General features: G+C 37.7%; 1 protein-coding gene across 4 annotated transcripts in view; it reads right to left on the minus strand.

Annotated features, from left to right (window-relative positions):
- tox2 (TOX high mobility group box family member 2) overlaps positions 1-26,999 on the minus strand; it is a 99,724-nt gene that overhangs the window by 40,340 nt on the left and 32,385 nt on the right. For all 4 annotated transcript variants that reach the window (XM_041981148.1, XM_041981147.1, XM_041981146.1 and 1 more), the window contains exon 3: positions 11,198-11,257. In XM_041981148.1, coding sequence (XP_041837082.1) covers positions 11,198-11,257 — 60 coding nt within the window. The remainder of the gene's footprint in view (positions 1-11,197; positions 11,258-26,999) is intronic.

Consider the following 26,999-nt stretch of genomic DNA (forward strand, 5'->3'; position numbering starts at 1 on the left):
TGACAGGGTGAATCTGGAATTACAATGTTGAACTGAAATAGGGTATTACTTCCTCTCTGTCTCTTCCTGTAGGGAGCAAACATGTCACATGAAGGGGGAAACCTTTTTAACTTTGTTCATTGAGGCACTGCTGCCTGTTCTGATATGCTAAACAACAGCCACTGCAACAACGGCAAAGAAGCAGCCCAGAGACTCGTCAAGGCCAAAAAACAGCAGCCAGTCAACTGTTTTTTAATTAATGATTCCACAGTTATCTTCTGTTCGTGCCCACTGTCAAAAAATCATCATTAGCATGTGGACAATGGTGCTACTGTGTCTGAATGACAAAACTAATTATTGTTATAAGAACAAGTAAATGGACAAAAACACAGAATAAAGGGATGGTGGATCTGTACCGACTGACTCTAACAATGTTCAAAATGACAAAGGGAGCGCTGATGGTGCAGTCATCCAAACAAATGTGCATTATTCTAAGAATTGTTAGGATCCTGTCACCCACAAATAACTCATGCTGCTAACTCTACATCAAGAGAAAGGGATTGTAAAGTGCATGTGGCTGGCGAGAGTGGATACTGCATGTGTATTTGTGTGTCCATATGTGTGTCACTTATTTGGTACTGTAGAGCTGTTTGTCCAGTAGTTCTTGAACATTTTTGTGCTTATTTCCTTTAAATTCCTGCTTTCTTATTTTTAAAGAACACACACACACACAGACACACACAAAAACAGTAAGAGGCTGTCTGCTCTGATGTAGAGTCAATGACGCTGTGTATCGGAGGCTGGCACAGCTGGTGGGAGCAGGAGACTAACATCTGGACCCTCGTACTCATGGTGCTATTGTTATTAAGAGGCTGGTTGTGAGTGGAGGAGACAGCTCTTCAATGTCAATGAACCTCCCTGTCTCTCACTAGTTCTGTTCTGGAGATTGCACTTTATCTTTATCTTTACTAAAGTTGTTCAAAAAAGTAAAGATTAGAGTAAAGGTTATATTACAACAATTGCTAATAAAGTTAGTGAAGACCCTTAAAAAATAACCTTAACTAATTTAAATTATATGCCTTATTAAGTTAAGTTTTTCCTTGGCAATAAAAATTAAATTTACAAGAGACTCATGATGTTTGTTTTTTATATCAGAAAGAAATTATTTCATTCATATGATGGTATTATTGCCTTTATTGTTCAATCATTTCTGGGTAATGACATCACATGACAGGCATGATTATTCCACAGGGTGGCGGTTCTACAAGATTCCTTGAACTGTTAAATGAAAATGTGTTTTTGTGAGTTACTTCTGGTTTTGTTATGTTTAGACTATGGGTGTTATGTCTTCAGGTTTGAATGGATCTGCTTTTCTTCTTACATTTGGGAAAGCTTTAAAGACTTATGTTGTTTTTAATGAAAATAATAATTATTTTTTTACTGTATGTTGATATGAGAAGATAATTGTAACATAAGTATATGATGATCCCTTAGCTTTTTAATGTTCAACTCTATAGAAAAAAACAGTCTTCAATCATCAGATCCAATCACTGTATTTATGTCATTAAAAGTAAACAGTATAAGCTGATATCTTTAAATCTTTTCTTTGGTTTTCTTTTAAAATAAAAACAAGAATAATAATTAATTAGGTGAATTTAGTTCTTTGTTCTGGAGGGCGATGGCTGCTGACAGGAATGACCTCCAGTACCTCTCTGTCTTACATTGGACTTGACGAAGCCTCACACTGAACACACTGTTGTGTCTTAACTGAGATGTGTAGAGGATGTGTAGAATTGTCCATTATTTTTATCATCTTGTGCAGCATTTTCCTCTGGACAATCAGCTCCAGCAGCCCCAGAGTTATTCCCCAGTACAGAACCAGCCTTCTTTATCAGTTTGTTCAGTCTCTTTTCTGGCTCTGATGCTGCTGCCCCAACAGATGACTGCAATGATGATTGCACTTTCCACAACACTTACAGAAGATATGCAACATCTTGGTGCAGACATTGAATAAACTTAGCTTCCTTAAGAAGAAAAGCCTGCTCTTTCTTGTAGATGCTTCTGTGTTGCATTTCCAGTCCAGTCTGCTGTCTAACTAAACTCCACGGTATTGTCCAAGGTAAGGTATTTCTCCACCACCTCCAGTTCTTCTTCCAAGATGTAAACAGTGCTTTGTGTACTTTTGTTTCTCCTAAAGTCAGCAACCATCTCTTTAGTTTTGTTTGTGCTCACGATTATTGTTATCTCACAAATTCACCTTTTAAGTTGCCTGTACTTAGCTTCTTGTCCATCACTGAGTCATTAGAGTATTTCTGCAGATGACAGGACTCAGCGTTGTATTGGAAGTCTGAGGTGTACAGTGTGAAGAGAAATGGTGAGAGTACAGTCCCTTGTGGTGCTCCTGTGTTGCTGACCACCATCTCAGACACATAACCCTGGTCTGTTTATAAATCCAGGTGGTTGGATCCACCTTAAATTTATAAAGCTTCTCAGATAATAGAGCAGCTGAACTGTATTAAAAGCACTTGAGAAATCAAAGAACATGATCCTCAAAGTGCTGCCTGATTGGTTCAGATGAGAGAGAGCTCTCTGAAGCAGGCAGATGATAGCATCTTCAACCCCAAGCCCATTATGATAAGCAAACTAATGGGTCCTGAAAGGTGTTCACTTGCATATCATGCTGAGTAAATAAGCCTCTCTAAGACTTTCATAATGGGAGATGTTAGGGCAACTAGTCTGTAGTCTTTTGGTTCAGATGGCTGGAATTTTTTAGGTATTAGAACAAGGCAGGATGTTTTCCAAAGCACAGGAACTACTTTCTGACTCAGAGTGATGTTGAAAAGGTGCTGAACAATCCAACATAGTTGTTCTGAGCAGGTTTTCACAACCCCAGGGCTGACACAATCTGGACCTGCAGCCTTATTCCAGTTCAGTTTCTCCAGTTGCTTCTTCGCCTGACTGCAGGAGACAGAGGCTAGAGGTGGAGGCAGAGGAGGTCTCAATGTGAACTGATGTGGTTGTGTTAAGGTCCATGTGTGAGTTGCAGGGTGACAGAGTGACGGTGTGACAGGAAAGTTGTGGGCTCGTAGCGGGTGTGTGGTCTGTTGGGCGGGAGGCAAGGGGTAAACTAAGCCTACTAAAGAACATGTTTAGCTCTTTAGTTCTGTCCACACCTCCGTCAGTCTGATCCCCCCGATGGAGTTGACTTTCTAACATTTTACTGTAGTCCTCCTTGTACCTCTTAATCTTTGTTTTGGTGTTGTCTTAATTACTCCCTGTCTCCCTCCCTGAAGGCTTTCTGTTTCATTTTTAGCAGCTTTTTAAGGTCACTGGTGATCCAGGGCTTGTTACTGGGGAATCACCTCACCGTTCTTGTTGGGATGATGCTGTCCACGCAGAAGTTGATAAAATCTATCAGACAGTCATGTCATGGCATTGATGTCATCTTCATGTGGTTTACAGAGGACATTCTAGTCTATGGCCTCAAAGCATCCTCTCAGAGAATCTTCAGCTTCATAAGGCAAAGCTTTAATAGTCTATGTGATGACTGGTTGCTGCTGAATGATGGGCTTGTAGGTGGAGGTGAGAAGAACCAGATTATGGTTGGATCTTCCTAAAGGAGGCAGAGCAGAGGAGCACTATGCATTTTTGACATTTGCATAAAATAAGTCCAACATCTTATTTTCTCTGGTGGAGCATCTGAAAAACTGTTGGGATGTTAGTTATGTTGCAGAGAGGGAGACATTGAAGTCTCCAGAGATCCCAGTAATGCACTAGGATGCTGTGTTTGTAGCCTAGCAACGACAGAGCTGATGACATCATAGGTTGTGTCCACAGAGGTGCCAGGTATGATATAAACCTCTAACAGAATAACACGGGTAAACTCTCTGGGTAAATAATAAGGACAAAAATTCATGGCTAACAGTTTTGGGTTCCCTGTGCAGATTTTCTCCTTTACAGTAACATGTCCTGGATGGTACCAATGGTAGATAAAAAGGCACTGCAATTCCACCTCCCCCTTACCTTTTCTCTGACTTAATTATTGCATCTGAAAGCAGTGTCCAGTCAAATAAGAGTTTGGTATGTGTTCATACAGCCATGTGTCGGTGAAGCACATATTATTGCTTTCCCTGTATTCTTTTTGAGGACCTTGCTAGCAACTCGAACTAGCTAGAGATCTCGCAATACTCATCAGAACGGCAGAAGTCATTTGAATTTCCATCGTTTTTCTCTCTGCCTCACTCCTGCCCTGCATCCTCTTTGCTTCCTCTTCAATTCCTATGGAATTTGCTTATTTTGCTGATTATCTTGATTTAGGTGAGCTTCATCATTTGATCCTACTGGTAAACAATGCTTCCGTTGCCATGGGAACTCACCATAATAAGTTTTGAAAGAGTCCAAAGCACATTATTTGCCCTCAAAAAACAAAAAAAAAACAAAAAAAAAAAAAAAAAAACAAAAAAAATGTTGGTTGTATATTGAAAATCACAACAGTATGGTCACACCTACTACAGTTTGCTGCCACCTTAAAGCACATTCATTCATTAAGAGAAATTATCTAAGAAGTTTCTCTAAGCAATGGAAATATTTCACTGCTAAATGTTCAACTCTTGTTTTTTTTCTCACCTTGAAAATACTGCATCAATAATTAAGCAAACATTTTGTTAAGAAATTGTGGTTCAATGTAACATTTTTTCTCTTTAAAAGCCCATAGCTTTTTCCACAGCCATTAGAGGGAAAACTAATTCAAGGCCAACTTTGAAAGTTTTATTTCTAAAATAGACAGAATATCTGCTCTGCTGTAAAATGGCTGAGTATACATGGTGTACTTAATGTCTTTCAGAGAACTTATGTGTTTGAGCACAAGAGTGTGTTTGGTCTCCATCGTTTTGTCCATTGGAGTGAAAGGCCCACACAAACACATTAAGGTTGCCATTAGCTTCATCTGATCACCTAAGGCATCATGGGGATGGACAGCTTGGCAGAGCGAGGGCCTTACACAAATATACAGCTGTGCATTTATACATGGTGCCATGTCAAGAGGAGTATTCTAAACAGAAGGCTTTTAAACAGGGCAAAAGAGTGAGGAGGGTGAGGTGGGGAGTTTCCAAATGGCTTTAAAAAAGGCCACGGGCGGAGAGCTTTCCATCTTTCTGCTGCTGCGACAAATATGCCTGCACATCTTTTTGCTTTGTCTCCGTACCCTGCTTCGTCAGCGAATGGCTATAGAAATATTTTGGCAGGCTGCTCTTTGTTTTCATTTTCACAAAAGATGTAGTGGGGGAGTGAAATAGGGAGAACGAGATGGGTTGGGGGGCAGAAGGGAGGGCTGCTGGGTAGGAAAGGTAAAGGGATGTTAACAGAGGTTAGGTGAACATGCAAGAAAACAAGGATAAAGAAGAGTTACAGGGGGATGGGAGCAACCAAAAGGGTGAGCCAAAGAAAAACAGAAGACAAGCTAAATAGAAGAAGGAATAGCTTTTAAAGGAAAAACAAGAGATTTAGAATTAGTAAGATTGGGGTGAAAAAAGGATGATGAGGCTTAAAGTTGAGGGGGGTGGGCAGGTGGACGTGTAGAGGAGGAGCCTGTCACTCCGCTGCCCTGCTGCAATCTAAACAGCACGAGGAAGCTGTAAATCAAACTAATGCGACCAAGCGGTAATTCAGACCAGCAGGGCCAGGGTGCGAGTGTGGGACCCCGAACGGCGGGAGTTTACAAACCGCTGCTGCAAGGCTTTAATCAGTGCAATGATCCAAAGATACTGTCTCCCCCAATCAGCAGGCTTCCTGTCAGTCACACACGACTGAACCGGACCAATCAGACTCCAGCGAGGTTCCAGACATGCTGGCTGGGCTTTGGGCTGTGGCCAAACAAGAGAATTACTCATCTAAACTGGAAAGGAGGAATGAGTATTTAATTCAGGGCACAGAGGAAGGAGGTGATAGATTTGTCAAAGGTTGGACATAAAAGACTGCAGGATCATGTTCTACAATAGCTCATCAGAAACATATGGGAGATGAGAGACACCTGGGAGCTTTAGAGTAGCGCTTAATCATATTCGCAAGACTGGAGTTAAAATTTAGGCACTTGAATAATGTGACAGACTTCATATCTGTTCCAATTTGTTAACAAGAACTCTTACACCTCTAAATCTCTCATTTAAAGCAAGATGAATAAAAAATAGCATGCATTATGAGCTCAGTCTGTCAACTTGCTTCATCAGTCTAATCATAATCACATTTGTTTGCCTTACTATTAAAAACAGTAAAAAAAAAAGAAAAAAAAAACAACTGTGATCAATCACTAGCTTCTATGACCCTCAGATCTGCTGTTGGCACTAAACTGCTTCCTTAATTACAATCCCAACACTCAAGTGAATGCATTATCTTTACCAGAAATTAGTTACGAACTAATAACAATAAATAGCATCAAACTCTTTAAGTATTATTTGAACACTTCATATGTAAAACAGACAAACTTTCACATTACTGGTTACCAGAGTCCATCTTTTCATACCTGCATTTAATCATTTTATTCAAAGAGGAAGGAGTGCAATGCATTAACTTAAAAGTGAGCTGAAAATGCAAATGTAGTCTACTTTATCACTAGTCATTCAAAAAGACCCTTTTAACTCAGGAATCCATAATATTTCAGCTTTGATGATCAGGAAATGGCCGTAGCCTGATTGGTATAGCAACCACGGAGCTGGATTCTGATCTGGTAGTACTACCATAGTGTAACTGGCTGGGTTACATACACACAAACACACACACACACACACTATGCATGTTAAAACCACATGTAGCATCTTGGCAGCAAAGACACTACAGCAACAGCCAATCAATAAAACCTTGTTACGCTAATTGCAAGATCATAATCTCTGTGCCTACTTCTGCTGAATATCCAAACAGTCACTCCATTAGCCGAATTATTCCCCTGTGCAGTTTTTCCATCTCTACCATCCCCCACACAGTTTCCTCCTCCTGTTCTTTTTTCTGTGACATATTTCTCTCAAACAGCAGTTCTGCTAAATTAATTCATAAGTCAGGGAGAAAAGACATCAAAAGAAAGCATTGTCAAGGTAAAGTGCTGATGAAGTGCGTGTTTCTTTTACTTTTCTGTGGTGCTATGAGAAGGCATTTCTACAGAGCATTATCTTTGATAGGGCTCTATGCACTGTTCTGCTTAGTATTAGGAACAGAAACCTCACTTCAGGTGAAGGTCTAACACATGGAATGAAAACAAGAGTTTTTGCATAGAAGGTGCTCTTTGATTATCCAATGTGGCAATTTCATGAGATCAAACCTCAGTGATGCCAAAATTCTTTATTACTGGTTACTCTTTTCTGCATTGTTGCCACGAATGGTTACTTGCCACAGGGGCAGACAAAGAGCTTGTTGATGCCAAGACCAGGGTCAATGGCCTTGTCATTGAATCACTAACACTTTGTCACTCTGCTGAGGGGGAAAAGAGAGACAGGAAGAAACAATACAGAGACTAAGAAGAGTCAGAAAACAATACTCATGGGAACATCGATATGACATTGGCACTGACCCCATTTCCATGTTACTCATTATAAGAAGATACCCATCTATGCACTATTTTATGTGGTTACTTGGCCAGATTTGCAGAATAGAGTCAAGCTTATGACCTAAATGAATGTGCTTTATGTATTTTAAGTGTTTTCATATAGGTGAGCCACATTAAAGAGAGCAATTACATGTAGAAACCGAAATGGGAGACAGCCAAGCACTTTCATAGAGTTTTGAAGCAGAACTGCTGACCCAAATGCATTTAAATGCAGCAGAAGGTAGAGAGAGAATTAGAGAAACAGTGAGTGAATGAGCAAAAGAGGGGGAGTCAGAAAGTAACGGTGAAAAAAAGATAGATAAGTAAAGTGTGATAAAATACAGAGTAGAGAAAAGTCAGCTTCAGGCACTATGATTTGCTTTTGTTCAAGATTGAATATACTGAAAACAATGTGGTAACTAAGCATGCTGCACAACGTATTTCTAGGAGAAAAATAGTTATAAAAAGTCCTAAAGCTATTTTAGCTTTCTAATACTTCCATGTGGCAATTTTATTCCAAAACCAACAAACTAAATAAATAGATATTAAGCTAACTGATTTTATACTTCTGTAATATATTTTTGTTTTGTTTAAACAACTCAAAACTCTGGTATGAACTACAAGATGTAATCAAATATCTTTAAGTGAACCTTTAAGTGAAATGTGTTAGGTAAAAGCTATATATATATAGTTAATCTGGGTAGATGAACTGTTGATCTAACTGGGTCAGAGTTCTTATTGCCTAAATCGTCTAATTTGAACTGATCATGATCTTGTGGCATAATTGTGCAATAAGTGTGTTTCTACCACTTTTTTTTGCATAATTTGTCACTGTTGTGCTGCTTTTAAATTAAATAAAGAAGCGGAGCCTAATAATTAGCAGCAGATCTTTAGTCACATTTTTTAGCAAAAAGGCACCAATACCACTAATCTAAAATTAATAGGTGTATAAAATTAGCATAAGATACAAAGTAAATTTATTTTTAAATATTTGTATACAAGAAATCTGCAGAGTAAATTCATTATAGTGCAACTGCAAAGACAAAAATAATATATTTCCTGTAAGCAGTATGGATATACAGAACCCATTTGCCTCAATCAATTTACATGAAAATCTGTTTGATTATACTTTTTCAGAGTGAATGCATGGCGCACTGTACTTAAAATCAGATTGTGATGCAGAATTGCAAAAAAAGGAGGAGCAGATCAGAGATTTTTGTATTTCTTTTTGTGTTTTGTTGTCAGAGTGTGTGTCCACCCTTAAGGCCTCCCTGATTCTAGCTGTCAGAGGGAAGGAGAGGCTAAACTTGCTGAAGCGGAGAATAGAGCAAGGCACATGTCAAATATGAGGGGATCTTGAGTAAACAAAGTATAACACAGAGCAAAGCGAAATCGTCTCTCATCCCATCACAGCCTTTCACGCTATTTCTCCCTCTGTCCGTCTCTCTTGCTTCCCTGAACCCTACTTTCCTTTCTCCCACTGAAACGTTGTGTCCGTCTACTGCGCCAAACCTGTAATGTATCATCTGTCCATCAGTAATTCAGCAAAAAATAAAATAAAATTAAATAATAATACTGTGAACATCAGCCAATTAGCACTTCAGTACTGCTGCATGTGCTGAATCAAAATGGTCGATAAAAGCTGTTGTTCTTGGGGTTTTATTTACAGCCCAATGTCTGTATGAAATGTCAAAAAACAGCCAAATCCAAATGAAAATTACTTTGTGACAAATACAAGTGTTGTCACAAGCATTTAAGTAACTACACTTGCAGAACAAGGCTATATTAGCAGCTCTCATTCTGGGCTGAGAGCCATATTTGAACAAACCAAGGCATTAAGAATTTTAGAGAAACAGCAAGTGCAACAGAAACACACAATTGCTGTAGTCCGTGGCTTCGTTCTAATAATTGTAATTGACAGGGACAAACTCCCTGCTCCCCTGTGTATGTCAGATGGGTTTACTCCCAACTCCACAAATCCCCCTGTCCAAACACAACCATATGGTCTTCCAGTTGTTCACTCCCAGCTGTGCTACAGTATCTGGCAGGGCTGTAATGCACTGTAGTACTCCCTCTCTGTTCTAACTTAACAAATCCTTTGCAATGAGGCCAAAACATTTTGCATGTTGGCTCTTTTACTAGAGTAAAAAATGGTGTGAGGATAATGTCACAGCTGGAATAAAGTGGATTAAAATTTTATGATGACAGAGTTATTTTAATGGTTGATTCTCAGAGAGAAGTTCCCAGTGCCTTTTTGTGGCATTTGGATATTTTGGTTGATTAAAGAACTCTGGTTTTACATCTATAAAGCAAAAATGCAATTTGGATCATTAGTCAAGTAAAAATGTAAAATAATGTAACCCTTTAAAATGTAATAAGTTGAGAAAAAGTCTTCAAAGCATCTGGTAATAGGAAAAAAAGGCACTTCTGTCTTGTAAATTTGTATCTTTCTGCATGAAAAGACATGTGTTTTAGATGAGAGTGTGTGAAAAGTTACAACTGCATGGGATTCAGGCTCAAAAATGTGAGAACTAGAAGCCCTGTAGCAAATGTTACCTCCACCTGTTTGCTCATGGAGGCTGCAAGCTGAGGCGTCCTTCATTTGACATCATGTGATTCATAAATGAATTTAAAGATGGCCAGTTGCTTGTTTTGTATTTTTTAGCCTGTTGGTGGCTTCATTCGATTTTTTTTTCTTTTTTTTTTCCACAGCTTTTTCACTAATTAAATCTACTAAGATGGTGTGTAAGGAATCAATCTACTGGGACGTTCAAACACACACACTGTGACAAGCCCCCCTAGAGGAAGCATACTCATCTATTAATCCAGTTTAATTAATGTGGTCATTTTTAAAGACATTACACATGTTACAATACTGATGTTTAGAAATTTTTATTATTTTAATGTTGAGCAGTTATTTATTATGTCTTTATGGAGTGTTTGATTTTAATTCTTTTTTAACTTATCAGGTGTACCAGTGATACTGTAATTGTCATAAAGTATTAACTATATGGAGTTTGTTGGTTTACTGTACCATAAAGTACAGTAAATTTCCTAATGTACCTTAAGGAAACTCAAAATAAACTTAACTAGAGCATGCATGATAGCATTAAATAACATGTTTTATAAATATATAGATTTAGTTTTTAAATTTTCTATACTATGACAGCTGTTAGTTATTATAATTTGACACTGTGTGAACCCTATAAAATGTAGAAGGGTTCATTCATTCCACAACTTGTGTAAAATTAGTTCAACTCACCCAAATAAACTGAGAGCCTTCCCTATTAAGAATAGAATAGAACAGAAAATAATATAATAGAGTATCTTTTTATAACAAGTTTTATTAACTCTAGAAAATAATGTTAACCCAACCATAAGTAATATAACTCAGTGCAAACAAATTTTTATTTAATCTATAAAACATGACTTCATTGATTCTTTGAGTATAACTGTAATATTTTTAGAATATTTCCATCCTTTTACTTTGAGTTGATGTCACATATTGCTAATGTTGCTTTTAGAAACAACAACGTATTACTCATCCTAACAAGAATAAACTGTGGTATAAGAAAAATGACTCTGCACCAGTTCAGTAAACAGTCATGAGGAATGGATGAAATAAGAGGAAAAGCAATTTGAACTCACCTGGTTTGGCGGGAGGAACTCATGGTTGTTTTCATTCATGTACATGTTGTCACCATCAAACTGAAAGAGGGAGATAAATGAAAAAAAAAAAAACAGTGAGGCACAAGACAGGGACAGCAAATTTCAGTCAGTCAGTTGGGACAGAGAAACGGTGTAACACAGTAGTCTAATGACTGCAAGTCCTCGGCTTATAGACCTCAATGCTCTGGTGGATGTCAGTAATTACAGTTCATTAGAGACATGTATAATTAGGCCCTGTCAACGCTTGTGTAACTCAGACTCTCCATCTCAGCTTGCCCACAGCTTGAATGTGCATGTGTGCAAGTGTGTGCACAAGTCTTTACACACGTAACTGTTGCGATTTCTGGGGTGTCACAAAGTGACAAAGGCACAACAGAGTGATAATCACAACACTGAGCTCAATGTTGGCTCCTACGGATGTCTAGTTAGTAAGTGAAATTACTGCTGCTCTGGAGAAAAATGAATATGCCCTCGGCTTTTGATATGGTGAGTCATGAAATTTTGTTATCAGAAATGTTTTGTTATGGTTTTAAAAAACAGGTTTTACAATGGGTTGCTAATTACTTAAATAGAAGAGAGCAGTTTGTTCTTTTTAATGGTTATCCATCACAGCTGGCTGTACTTGTTCCACAAGGGTCCATTTTATTATTTGCTGATGATACTAACTTCTTTGTCTCTGACCAAAATTTTGATTCCCTTATTGCCAAGGCAAATGCTGGACTTATTCATTTATCCCACTGGTTTAAGTTAAACAGGTTATCACTCAATGTCAAGAAATCCAATTTCATTATTTTTAGAAATAAGAACAAGAATTACAATGCAGACAGAGCCAAAATCTATATCATTGATAATGCACTTACACAAGTTTCATCAGCAAAGTTTTTAGGTGTCTATATTGATGAAAAGTTATGCTTTAAGAATCATTGTGAATTTGTTTATGAGAAGGTTTCTAAATCATTGGGCATTATAAAAAGTATTTTTTTAAAAATAGCACACTCTTAACCTTAAATTATAGTTTAATTTTCCCTTACATTTCTTACTGTAATATAATTTGGGCCAGCACTTACCCTTCCTACTTGCAAGCAATCTATAGAGTTCAGAAATCCTTTGTAAGAACTGCCACCAGTTCTTCTTATTTAGCTTCAACTAAACCATTATTTAAACAGTTGGAACTACTTCAAATTTATGAGGTCAACAAGTACCAAACAGGGGATCTATGTATAAAGTGGTTTGCCTTTCGACATCTCTTCCTATTTCTTTTCAAAGTTATTTTCAGTCTAATTGTTACTATCATGCACGTCTTACAAGAAGTAAGAATGATTTACACATTCCTTTCTGTTGCTAAATTCTCTTTTGTTTATCAAGGTGCAATGCTGTGGAATGACATAAAAAAACTAACAGAATCATGTTCCTCTTCAAATATGTTTAAAACCAGGCTCAAAACATCCCTTCAGATGTCCTAGTCACTTTTATATTATGACTTGTATGCATTTTTTTTATGAGGTTTAATGTGATATTGTACATGCCTGTGTCCATGAGAAGATTTGCTCATATGTGTCTGTTTTATGTATGTGTTGCAGTGGATGGCTAGGGGAGGGGAGGGGGTATTAGTTATATAATGTATATTGTATATATTTTGGGGAGAGTGGCTAATAAGCCCTTTGGGTTTCTTGACTCTTCCTGTACATTTTGAACATGTCTTTTAACATGTTTCTTTTATCGTTATTTTTTTTCCTTTTTATGATGTTATGTTTATATGTGCAAATCACAATAAATCAATAAATCAAGTCAGCCAATTGGTCAGCCACTCATTCTTGTACTGCAGTGTGCAATAGTCATGCACAATATTATGAAAATGCATGATATGCTATCACTGTTGTAAAATTACATGATTTGCAATAAATAAAACACTTCAATACACGGTGCTTATTTCAGGTGTATAAATAAGGGCTGCATTCCACCTCTGCACCTCCACATGCTAGCTGAATGTAGAACATGCACAAAGCAGAACTTCCCCTAATTGGTATGCAGCCCACATTTATATACCTGTGCTTGTCTTATTTCAAGTGAAATTGTCTCTGCAATATTATTTTTGTCTTAGCAATATTGATATTGCTCATGCTGATATTACAGCAACAGTTAACTTTGAGTATATTTTACAACCCTGCTGTATCCTTCTGCCTCCAATGATGGGAATGTTGGACTGTCTTTTACTCAATCATGACATATTTCACCGATGTATGTTGTGCCACGAGGATCTATCCTAATGTCTCAGATGTTTCCTCAACATTTTTCTTCATAACCACATAAGTTTTAATTTTAATTTTACTACATTAGCTTAAGTTGTGCTTTTGGTAAACAAATATAAGGATGCAAACACACTAAAATAAGATGGTAAGCAAGGTAAATACTCTATAATTGTGTTAACATCATTACTGTTAGCATGTTAACATTGCTGATAAACTCACAGTCTGTATAGACTTACAGGCAAAACTTATGCATTCAGTTTGCTGGAACAGCTACAGGAATTTCCTGGGACCTACTTTCCATGTTAGATAATTATTCAAAATAATTCCTTTTAAAATTGTATTTTTAAAGCAGTAGGAAGTCACTTTTTGTTGTTTTTTTTTCTCTGATCTTCATTATCTGTGCTGTACTGTTGCAGATTAACCCATTTTCCTGATAAGAGGCTGTGAGTCAAGCTCTGACTGTCAGATTAGACAAAGTGCACGCATGCATGCACTGAAAAAAAAAAATAAAAAAAAGGATGACAAATGCTCACATTTTAGCTTGCCAAACCCACTATTATGCACTAAGCTAATTACCTAAACTAATCAGTAACATGGCTGATAAATCACAAACTGCCAATTTTACCAGCCCTCCTAACCAAAGATAAACCAGAGAGGTGAGAATAGCCTTTGGCTCTTTTGCACTTTGCTAACGTAATGAGAACAGGGTAACCCTGCTATTTTAGAGCAGAGAAACACCAAGCTCAGAAAGCCTAAAGCGAAGGCAAAGGCTAGAAGAAAGGTGACAGTTTGAGGTTATGGCGAGAGGATGAGAAAGACAAGGGTGTATCCCTAAGCTAATGATGAGGGTGATAGCAATCCTGTGTAACTAGGAGGTCAGGCAGGGGAGATACTGCAGGTGTGTGTGTGTGTGTGTGTGTGGGGGGGGGGGGGGGGGGGGGGGGGGGTATTGAAAGAGAAATAATAACAGAACTAGCACAGAGATGATGCAGAGGAGGAGAGGAGAATGGCTGTTTCAGAAGTCATGGCAATAGAGCCTGTGGTTGTTCTGGCTGTAGTGATTAACATTGGGGTCACAGCTAGAGGCCAAAACTTGAAAGATACAGACATACCACACTCCCAGAGGCTTTTCCTGTCTCTCTGTCTAACACAATTTGGCACTAACCATTTATGAGAAAACAAAACACACCTCAAGACAGCTAGTAGCAGCTGAGATGAATTACTGTTGATACTGTAGAGCGAATAATGGGATGGATATGTGCCTAAAGGAAGTTACTTAATGTTTTTCTCAAGTTGTGCTAAGAGCTAAAAATGGACCACCGTCTATTCAACTGTGTCTGATTGCATGTCATGAGCCACAAGTTCCAGCAATTAAGCTTAGGTTATTTTAATAAGAATAATTTGCATTGCTATTTAATTATTCTATTAATTTATGAGACTTCTCTTGCACTTTGGAGCTCTAAACAAACTACAGTACAAAGTAATTAGTTGCGACATCATTCAGTTTGAGGCCAAGCATTATCAGTCAGCCTCTGATGGGACTGTTACTTGTTGTGTAATGACCTCTATTTGATAGCACTATTAGCTAGCTGGAGACACAATCATTGTGCTCTGCAATGAAAATGAAATCTCCTTTTTTATTGCTTTGGGAAAATGATTTTACATGCTGCCTAATCACACTTTGCAAGATGTGATGGTGTCTTGGAAAAGGGTATCTTCACACCTTCAGATCTCAATATGCAAACAGTTATAAAAATGTCAAAGAGCAAACTGCGGTCTGCAACAGCACTTCTGCTGCACAATGGGAGGGATGCACTAAGGACAGATTTGTTAATATAACAAACAGCATCTCAATCAGGGCGAAAGGTAAAAATAACAATAATAATAATAATAATAATAATAATATTTCCTGGCTCTTTGTGGTTGGCAACTCGTCATTTCAGCTAAGTGTACTGTACTCATGCTATAACAGTGGTACAAGAGAAGTGATCTGGGCTAACAAATTCCTTCATGACCTTAAGAAAATCTAACATTTAATTTGTGCAAATCTTAGTTGACCAGTTTTACTCTAAATCTGCAAATTGTTAAAGGAAATCATTTAATCTTTTTTTCTTTTCTTTTTGGAAATACTTTAATTTTATTGCCTAAGACTAGATAAGAATAACAACACCACTCACACCTGCACACATGATTAAAGGGTAGGTGATCCACTTTGGTTTTAGCTGAGCAGATTATAAGCAGGGGGACACAACTACTAGATCTTTAAAGTAAAACAGGTTCATTGAAGCTGCCATGCTGTAATTTGATAGAAACAAGAAGTTGTGCTTTTTTTAATAACAAAATTTTGTAAAAATGTCTTGCACAGTGACTTCCAGGCTTTTGGTGGAGCACCTCCTTAAGTCATCAACTTAAGCGTAATACTGCTGCATTTAAACAATGGCCAAAATGTTACGGTCACCTTGTAAAAAGAGAATGTGTTTTAGCCTTAACTTAAATCATTTTCTCACCCCAACCAAATAGATTCTATTTCTAACTTAGGTTAAGTAATGTTACTGCCTAAACCTGCCCAGGAAGTGAGGAAACAAGTAAAGCGTATTGACTTAACATAGGAGCTTGAAAATCAAGTAAATGGACCTCATTTCAAGAAGAAGACAAGAAGAAATGCTCAAAGATGAATGATAACCATGCCAAAAAAACCTGATATTTGGTGCATTAATGTTCTACACATCAAGGGCAAGATTTGTGCCAGAAATAGAATTTGTGACTTTAACCTGACATACAATGCCAAAGACAGGCATAAAAATATGAAATTAATGTGGCCGACCATATGATCGTGCTTAATGATCGCAATAAATTTCTAATCAAGGTGATCAGCTGTGAGCCTATTTACTCGATCAAACATGGCAGAAATGTGTGCAACAACAGCCAATGGGAGTCAACCTTTTCCTGCTCCACTTCCATATGAGAAGTTGAAGCTAGGCAAGCAGAATGGTCGAACATGGAACTGAGGGCAGCAAAATAGAGGCCAAAGACGAGGCCACAACGTTGGTTGTACGGCAGTGGTTTGGAGATCTCTAAACCACTGCCGAATACCATCCAAGTGATTATACGGAAAGCATGAAAATGGGAGCACAGTCCACACAGCCTGCACGTTTAGCACAAAGTAGGCCTAGCAGTTTAGCCGCTACTGCATGTGCAGCCACATGACCAAAACAGCAGTCAATAGCATACTTGTTTGCAGCCATTGTGCTGTATGAGCAGCATTTAAGGAGGAGCAAAAGCTTTGCTTCACTTCGAAGCAGTTACACCGGGGCCTCGGGGGAGCCTTTTTTTGGGCACATGCCTTCACGAGTTATGTGCACTCGCATATAGATTAATATATCAAAAATATAGCTACTGTCAAATACATTATGCTACTACTGTATGCAGTAGATAATACAGTATGTAGTAGTAGCATAAATATAAAAGTAGAAGCAGAAAAATCACACATTGTTACTGCTATTACTGATGCTATTTTAAAAATACAAATTTGGCATTATCTCTGTGAGGGTAGCTGATTTTGGGCATGGAATCCACAAAAAACACTTCATCCTACTTATTAATGAAGATTCTGATAGTTTTCAAGCCTTACATTTAAAATATTCATCATCAGATGTTCAGAAATGAAGTTACGCTACTACTGGTGCTATTTGAAATATCCGAGTTTGACCTGTTCTCTGCAAGAAAACTTTCATTTAGAGATACATCATCTTCATCAGTGAACAGCAGCCAGCAAAAAACGTTTTATATTTCTTATTTATAAAGATACTGATAACGATCTTATTTAATTTTTCTTATTTACTTTGTTAGTAAAATGTTTAACCAACCTCTAGTTTCTTTAGTTTTTAGTACAGATGCTTTAAACAGGCAATATTAAAAAGAATCGTGATTAAAAACTAGGATCGGACAATATGAAAAAATATATCGTGATTTTTTTTTTTTTTTTTCCATATCGCCCTGCCCTAAGTCTTAGTATCTTATAATCTGGCTCCTGTTATTTGAATCTTTTAACACAGGTCATTATGTTCAGTGTTAATATACAGGCCGTTGGCATACGATAAAATGGAGGTTTGCAAGAGAAGGGTGAAAATAGCGTGTCTCTCTGTGTTTGCTTTCCTGAGGCTTTCAGGCCATTAATCATAGCGGTCAAATCTACAGCAAAACAATTGGGCAAAGGAAAACATGGACAAGGGAAGAAAGTAGGGGGTTGGAAAGTGAAGGTGAGAGGGGTGGAAAGCTACAGTGAGATGGAGAAGAGGGAAAGAACAAGGGAATGAAGGTGAAAAATTCTTAAGATGGATTGAGGCCTGAGGAAGAAAAGGGGCGACCAAGGCCTGCACAGCTGACGCACTTGACATCAAACTCCAGTTTGCATAGCAGAAATGCAAACAGACGAGAGGAGAGTTAGAGACGGAGAGAACAGGATGGAGAAAATAAAGAGGGAGAGATGCTATAAATAACTTTGTGTTTGCGTAAAGCCAAACCAATGTCAGTTTGATGCAGGAAGTGCACACAGTCATTGACGTTATAGAACAGTTGACTGGAGCACAGCCTATAAGAAAGCATTTTGTACAGATTTTAAATTTAAGCTTACAACTTCATTTTTATTAAGTAAAATGTTTTCTTAAGTAAATTAAAATCACAGAAATGCTGAAAAACGTGAGGAAAAAATGTGGCAGTGAAAGCAATTCTGTTAGTTTTTTCACTTCTTTCTAGGTGTAATGGATATTTCTGCCTTTACTATTGCAGTGTAAATATCGCAGTGTTTAAATCATGTCATACTTAGGTTTAATGAATGGGATCTACAGTATGCTGCATGCTAGGATACAATGGCATTTAAACATGTAAACAAAACTCAGTTAAACAAATGAAGCTAAACTATTACACTTGGTAAAATCGTAACATTATAAATGTGAAAGTAATTGTTATAAATAGAGCCAATGTTGTTAATGTTATAAATATAATGTTATAAACAACACTACACATCTAAATGTGGTAAGTCTTGAACACCAGCTTGGAGGGGCACCGATATCACTGTTACACTTAAAATGTATCTCTCTAACAATGATGGCAAACTGTGATGGTTCAGATGCAGCAAAACAGGACAGAACCATAATAGTGCCACCACCATGTTCCACAGTTGGGAAAAGGTTCTTACATTTGTATTCTTGCAGTATTTCCACTTTATTCTTTCCAACATAAGATCTCTTATAAAGACTTAAAATTTGTATCAATAACTAATTTGTTAATTTGTTTCCAAGTGTCTTCCAACTTGTACATTTGACAAAAACTGCAGAGAAGCAACAAGACTTATTTTGGGGAAAAAATGTTTTCTCTTTGCCAACCTCCAGTGTTCTCCTGATAGTGAACTCATAAACATTAGCCAATGTGAGAAAGGCCTTGAGTTGCTTAGAAGTCACCCTGGATTTCTTTGTGAGCTTTCACACTATTGCATTCCTTGCACTTTGACTGATGTTTGCAGGTCGATCAGTCTTGGGGAGATTATCAGTGTTCTTTAAATTCATTCATTAGGATAATCTGTTTGACTGTGGACTGGGGAAGTCCAAATTCTTAAGAGATGGTTTTGTAACCTATTCCAGACTGTTGAGCTTTTAACATAATACATCAACATGTGTAATGGAGCTCAGACTTTGACAGATCCCTGTTCTTTAGATCAGGCCGCCCCCTTGTCATCCCAATTGATTGAAAACTCCTGACTCTAATTTCCTCTTCAAATGAACTGCTTACCCTAGTAGTTTAGGTACTTTTACCAGTCACAGATATTTAAAATTGGCTTTTTCACTCAATAAATAAAGGATCAGTAATAATAATTTCTGTCTTTGGTTGAATTGGTTTCTCATTATCTACTTTTAAGACTTTTGTGGACATTTGATGAAGTTTTAGATCATGTTTTTTAAGGAGCACAGAAAATTTTAAAGGCAAACATAACTACAGCTGCATTTTTTACATGGTATGTTTATGTTTTTGGTTTTGTATAGAGTATTTTTACAACTGTACCCAGTAGAGATTATGCAGTAGGATGGAGTTTTTCATGTCAAAGATTAACTAGGTTCACGTAGGATCAGCATAAAAAAATAGATGCTATTAAATCTACAAACTCACAAGACGACATAAAATATAAGCATAACTGATCAGTTCATTCATGATTTGGACTATAAATATGCCCTTTAGTTTTCTCTGCCGAATGAATTTAATATTTTAGAATATTATTTGTAGGCAGTACTTTTATTTATATAATTATGGTCTATATTTTTTTTTATTGCCACGTTACTTGACAACTTGTTATTTTGTAAGGAAATCAAATAAACCAGCCATGTTCAAATAAGGCTGTGGAAATCCTTTTGTTTTTGTCTTAATGATCCAAAACAAAAAGTACCCACCAATACTTAGCCCTAATTTGGGATCGTAATGTGTGGAATCTCAAATGGCTGGGTTGAATAAGACATGTATTTAAAGTGGATCAGTTAAGTCTGATCAATGCACAATCGACTCAAATAGGATTTTGGATTAGCTGTGTACCATTTCTAGATTCCTGCTGCACTACAGCAGTTGCTTTGCATTCTGCACCACAGCTAACAAGCATTGATCTGGAGGTGAGGGTTTTCTCATAATGTGCCTGTGAATCCAGCTGTGCTTTACTGTATGAACTGACTACCAAATCAGAGAGTCTAGCTGCAGCCTGAGTCGTTTCAGATTTAAAGAACGATGAGGCAGGAGAGATGTGAAGGAGTGGGGGACTTAACCCTCCTCCTGGAATCTTTTCACGGTAACAGCATGCCCCTCCCTAGTTTTTTCAGCCCAGCGTAACTAATCACATGTCAGTCAATGTGCCAATAGAAAGAGGCAGCAGTCAAAATACCTGTGTCAGGACTGTGGTCATTAGAGCATTTAATGACTCACTGGCCGGCACATAGACAGAAAGAGGCAAGAACACACACACATAAAACCAAAGTGTAGAAAATATAGGGGGGCGGTTTGCTATAAAGGAGATATGGATTGCATGGTGGCAATAAATCTGCTGCTGCTGCATGTGTATTTCTCCTTTATGTGTTGCTAATAAGCATGCATTTTTGCATTCTTTATACATACAACTTAGTATGTGTGCATTATGTTTTAGACTTAGGATGTGTGCATATTGCAAACTGGTCTACATGCTTGTTTAATGTATCCTGTCCAATAACACACACATTGATCCCAGTGCGATAAAGATAACAAAGTTAGGCCTTCCATAATATTTATTTTCCCATAACAGACCTGCTCTGCCACGCCCGGTCATATAACTCCATGCAGATAAAATATGGTCTTCATTACCTTTAAACCTCAACACACAGAAACCAGTGAGGAGAAACAGAATTGGCCTTTTTTTTTTTCTCGGCTGAAAAAGCACAAAATGCATCAGAGCGGCTGATTTTTTTTTTTTTTTTTTTTCTTCTTTTTTTCATTTCCATGACAAATACAGCAAAACAGCAAGGAGAAAGAAAAAAAGGGAAAGCTAGGGAAAGGGAGAGAGAAAGACATATGATGTTAGACAGAAAAGGACAGACAAGACAAAAAGACCAAAATGTGTGGAAATAAATAAATAAGACATCAGCTCAGTTTGTGCTTGACTGTAAGCTGTGAGCAGAGAGGAGAAATAAAGAAAGGCATTTAGCTGGGGATCAAGTTAAACCATGCAAGTGAATAAGTCCCAAGGGAAGAGTATTCTCTCTATTGCTTATGATGGACTTAATTGCCTCTATCAGTGTTCAGATACAACATTCATCTTAGGTTTATTGCTCAGCTTTATGGTCTTGTCAATCACTGTAAGGGGTTTCAAGAGGCAGCCCACTCTTCAAATGGCACCTTAAGACAATGCAGTAAGAGATTACAAAGCAACAAGGGAGAAGGAAAAAAATGAAAAAAAGTCGTCTATATATTTAGAGAATGAGAGAATGCTACAAGAACGTTGGATGAAGAGATGTGGTATGTGAGCGAGCAGGCAATGCAGAATTGTTTCGATGGCATGCTGGATAGATTACTATTGGGTTTCTGGGTTTTTCAAAATGCATGGTTCATCAGGCTAAAGACACACACATCTCCCCCACCTCTGACCCCCGAAAGCTCTGGGTAGGTGTAGTGTTTCAGATGGCCACACAATCATACCATTGTGCTCCTGTTAACACAATGAAAACAAAGCTAACACATGGCTGACATTCAGCTCTCCCCACTCTGCCTAACCTTGACTTTCAACACAAATCGAGTAGAAGACAGACACAATGCAGCTTTCTGACCAATAAGATATCAAGCAATAGCTAAGAAGAGTAAGAAAAAAACTCCACTTTGCCCAAATGATCAGGAATATATAACAATGAATCAAAGCTTAACAGGCTTCTGTAGGAACATTACATGGAGATTTTATTTAATTTCTTTTAAATGTGATTCTGATCACTTAAAACAGGATACTTCTCATGACATGCTAGCCTGAAAACTAAGTCTGCTTTTTCCATTAAATCTATTAAATCCACTTGCATTATATCATAGTGCCTACAACACAATAGGAGCCTTTCAAAGGCAGTCCCAGAGGAAGCCAACAAAGGGCCCTCTCTTTCAGGGACAAGTCAAGTAATTCAGAAAAAAGCCAAACACAATTTTTGTGTGTGTGTGTGTGTGTATTCTCCACCAGACCCTCAAGCTGTAATTTTACCAAGTCAAGAGAATGGCAGTCAAAAAAGATGATGAGACCATAAAAAAACAGCAGTGAAACAAAATTATCTGTTTTTACTGTACTCACAACGGTCTTGTGTACATCCCTAAATCCCTTGAAATGAAAAAGCACAGAAACAGAAAAACTCTACATAGTGTCAGAGAGCAAATGTATGCAGATAATGCTGACCAGTACATGTCCCACTGTTTTCACCACAGAGATGATCATTTTAGCTGTGTTTTCTGTCTCACTAACCACCACCACACACTACTGTACATATTTAATGAATCTGAAACCCCCCACATTATAATACAAAAATATAATTTGATACCCAAGGCTTTTTAAGATCCTGGCTTTCTTTAATATGTAACCAGAAAAAGAATGTTCCTGTTAAGTTAAAGAAAAGATTGTATTCATGGCAAACACACAAATGATATGATTGAGATTTGGCTACAAATAAATTCTACCGGCTAGTCTGTTTTAGTAAACAGACAGTTAAAAAAAAAACAAAAAAAAAACATCAACTTACTTAAACTTCTGCCTGTCAGCAGCACTTGTTTTTCAGCAATAGCTAATATGTTCTCACACCCAACTGGGCACACTGAGTAGTCATGGCCACTTCAGTCTGGTGTAATAGAAGCCCATGAACATCTAAAATGGACACCATGACCCCATAGCTGTGAATCCCCCTGCAACTGGCATTGCCAACAAAGCCAACAAATGCAGTAGAACCTTGTTGCAGCAGGGAAATGCACGCTTGCTAGCATCTGTTTGTCATTTGTCTGAAAAAGATATTAATTTTGGGTCCTAAACTGAAACTTTTCCCCCTTCTATTGGGTAAAAATCTTTGCCTTCCACACTGAAAAGCGATCGTAAAGAGGATACTAAAGTTGGGAATGAGGATTTGGAAATGCTGGTTTTATACATTCGCTGAATTGATGGAAAAAATATTTATATATATTCATTAACATACAATATAGGATAAAAAAAAAGTAAATCTATATATTGAATTATTGGATGAGGAAGTGCTGCAAAAAAAGCTAAACTTGTATTCATTTGCATTTTCTGACATTTTAATGAAAATAGTTTGAGCACAAGTTTTACTGCTACAGTTCTAAAATAACATCATAAACTTATCTGTTCAAAAGTGAGTAAGCATGAGCCCAGCACATTATAAATTTTGAGCATGCAGTCGCTGGACTAAGATGAAAAATGTTAAGGCAGCATTTTTTTTTAGAAATCATGTGTGACTTTCATGTTCACATTTCCATGTAAAGAAAAAAATCCTGATTCTCTCATAACCTTTAGTCTTGGCATAGGATTTGTGCTCTTTAAATCTGGCCCTGTTAAAAATTACAAGACCAGTTTTAACAAACTGCTTACCCTTTATATTTAGCAAGCAAAAATATTAATGACTTTCTCCATACAGTTCCCAGTGAACCGTAACTTCAGCTGTTCGGAAAATATTTTTCAAAGAAACCAACCTGGTGAGGACAAGTACAGTAATTTAAAAGCACACAATTTAGCACTGAAAGGAGAAAGAAATCCCTCTTTCTGTTTCTGGGCCCTCACCATGTATTTAAATCTAAATGCAGTATCCAACGCTGTCTTCTTCTGTCAATATGACTCAAAATAATTCAGTGTTCTTTCATCCACTGCCATGCTGACTCCACATCCAGCCTCTGCCACAAGCGTTCAGGCAGAATTTTCTATTACCAATCTAATTGCACATTCCACCCTGACAAGAGCTCATTAAACCTTAATTATACACATGTTGTTTTCTACAAACATCTCCATTTGGGTCTCTCTGCCTTGTAATTGTTCAGCAGGGACAAGCAGTTGAGATTTTGCAGACTGAGAATGAATGAGAGAGTGAGGGAGGAAAGGAGGAAAACAGAATGGGAGAAAGAAAGAACAGAAAGAAAAAATACCAAAGAGAAAGAGAGGAGTGTCTGGAAGTAGGTCATGCCTCTCCATAAACAAGGCACGGTTTCTAAAATAATATACCCATCCAGTGGAAGTAATGCCAAACAACTGAGCGAATGTGGGGCTCATGTAATATTTACGGAGCACTAATACATAGATGGCAGGTCTTTTTCTCAACCCCCCCCCCAAACCCTCCCTTTCCAAAGCCAGAGGTTCTTTTTTTACTTTTTTTTCATCTGCTCTTGCCATTTGAATTTCAGAGAAAGCCAACTACATTGATACATCACACACAGAGGGGGATGATTGGGTGTTTAGATGTTGAGTTTCCTAAACTTTTTTTTCCCACTTGTTTTTTGCTTCTCTTACACCACCTTCCACATCCTTCTCTCCACAATGGCAGTAGCTGTGATACATATTTGTTACATTTCAGAAAAGGGCAGAGTGGGCTTTAACCCAAACTCTTTGAGGCATGGATGATGACATTACTGTGGGGAATCTGCCTTTTAAGGACTTCTTTAACCTCCAGCTGATGCTGTTAGGTCACCAAGCACTTGTTTGACACTGAGCCCAGCGTGATGCTTCTGGGTTCAAGACTAACTGGTTTCATTTGCCACACCAGGATGGGCTTTGTGGGTATTTGACAGCACCTGGCAAAGGGACTGCAAGAGGGGAAAAAGCAGAGTGCCATTTCAGCATAGTCCATGCATCCTTTCCCCTTTACCTGTTCTATCCTATTTAAGGACTGCATGGGGATGGAGCCTATCCCAGCTGCACTGGGTTAGAAGAGGAGTACACCTTGAATAGGTCGCTGGTCCAACACAGATAGAGACAAAATGACATTTAATTAATTTATTTATTCAAGAATGCATGCTAACACTCACTCCAAAGGTTAGTTATCACTTCACCTAACATGCAGCTTTCTCCAAGTCAATCAAATTTTATTTGTAGACAACTTTAAAAACAACACTGTTGAGCAAAAGAAAGACAGCAAAAGAAAAACAAAGGTAAAAGGTTTTACTGTTGTTATTTTCATACTCACAGCCCCCAAAACATACTGAAATCGTAATATTTTTATGCCATATTCACATCTGTGATGCCTTAAAATCAGATGCTTTTGTCAGTCTGTGACATGAAATGAGATGTCTATCGCATACCACACAGTGTCAGCGCCACTTAACACCCAAAGAGCAATAAGTGTCCATGCTGAGCCTCTCAGTCATCGCTAGGGACCTTCTCAGCCTGTCACTGTTGACACATACTGCATGCATCATTGATACCCACCCAGCAGCAGGAAATAAATAGCCTGCCATCAGATCATCCATGTTTTGCAATATTCAATATTCCAATTATCTCTATTTTCTTTTTTTCTTTTTAACAGCAGGCACTTGTTTTCTCTGATTTATTTTCAGCTGGCTGATTAAAATAGTCCATTCTTAGCACAATTATGGTGGAGCATCACTCTTCTCTCTAACATCAAACACATTCACTGTACAGTGTGATGTGAGCCATGTCAAGATAAACAAACATGACATGTTCAACAGTAAAATGAGTCGTTCTTATTATCCCACTAAAAATAAATCAGGAAAACACTAATTACAACAACCTGCGCCTGATCCTGGCTGAACTACCCCTGCTCTCTGGCTTTTTGTATATGCATGTAATCTGTGTGTGTGTGTGTGTGTGTGTGTGTGTGTGCATATTTGTGCATGTGTCTGTCACATTTTTCTCCTGCTGCTGCCTTAATAGGCAGTCTCTTAGATATTCGCTACAGAATAGCGCTCATGCAATATTAATATCCCACCAAAATATGGAAGACAGAGCCCCCACTCCATCTCTCACTCCCTACATAATTGACTATGCAAGGCTCCAAATCAGCTTGGAGAAAAAGACACAGAGAGAGACAAAGCAGCAGTGAGAGTGAGAGATGTAGAAACCAGTCCTGAAACGATACTGTCATCTCTGTGTTACGGCAGATTCTGAACCATCACCCTCTGTATGTACCACTGTCAACGCAGCAGAGCTAAAACAATAACAACAACAATAACAGCCAGAGCTGTAGCTCAAACGGTTTGCCTTCATAAAAGAATCCAAGCTGAACTTAAACAACCCAAACTCAAGAATATTAAGCAATTATTGGGCCTCACATTCAGTGGATAAGGTTATTTTATGTCATTGTGTCGATTACTGTGACCTGACATTGACTTTAGCAGATTAAACTAATCATGTGAAAGTGTCATCTGAAGCTATTGGCACTATGCATCAACATTTTACAAGTGATTTGTCATTCTGTCCATTCTTGCATATGCACCTGAACATACAATATGTATAAACAAACACAAGCAGCCTATCCATGCAGCACATTTTCCTACTCATATATACCTGTACATGGAGGTGAGCTTTGATACACAGCAAAGTAAAACCAAATAGAGAGCAGAAAAGCAAGAGTTGCAAATCTTTTACAATGAAGAAAATGTATCTAACATTTTTTTTATTCAGATGTTTGCATATTTTTAACTTTCTAACTTGATTCGATATTATTTTCAAGTCATTTTTTAAAACCTTAACCTTCATTGTTATAGTTTTTTCAGAGGCTGAAGTTTGTCAGACCAAGTTTAGGTTTAACAATGCTTAAAAAAATAACACCTTACCTCTAGATGTGTTATGGGAAAACATTCAAAAGAGGATATTAAGAGGTTAAATATTTGGCTCTGCTGCACATTAGCACAGTACCACCCACATTCATGTTGGATGGTGGGATAGCATCAGCTCTTTCACCTCTCTGAAAGTAGGATAATGTCTGTGCCAAACACTCTCTAGAGAGTACAAATCTAAGAATTTGGCTGTAGCTATGTTTCCATCCAAA

This window comes from Melanotaenia boesemani, chromosome 3, assembly GCF_017639745.1.
Source record: "Melanotaenia boesemani isolate fMelBoe1 chromosome 3, fMelBoe1.pri, whole genome shotgun sequence".
Classification (NCBI taxonomy): domain Eukaryota; kingdom Metazoa; phylum Chordata; class Actinopteri; order Atheriniformes; family Melanotaeniidae; genus Melanotaenia; species Melanotaenia boesemani.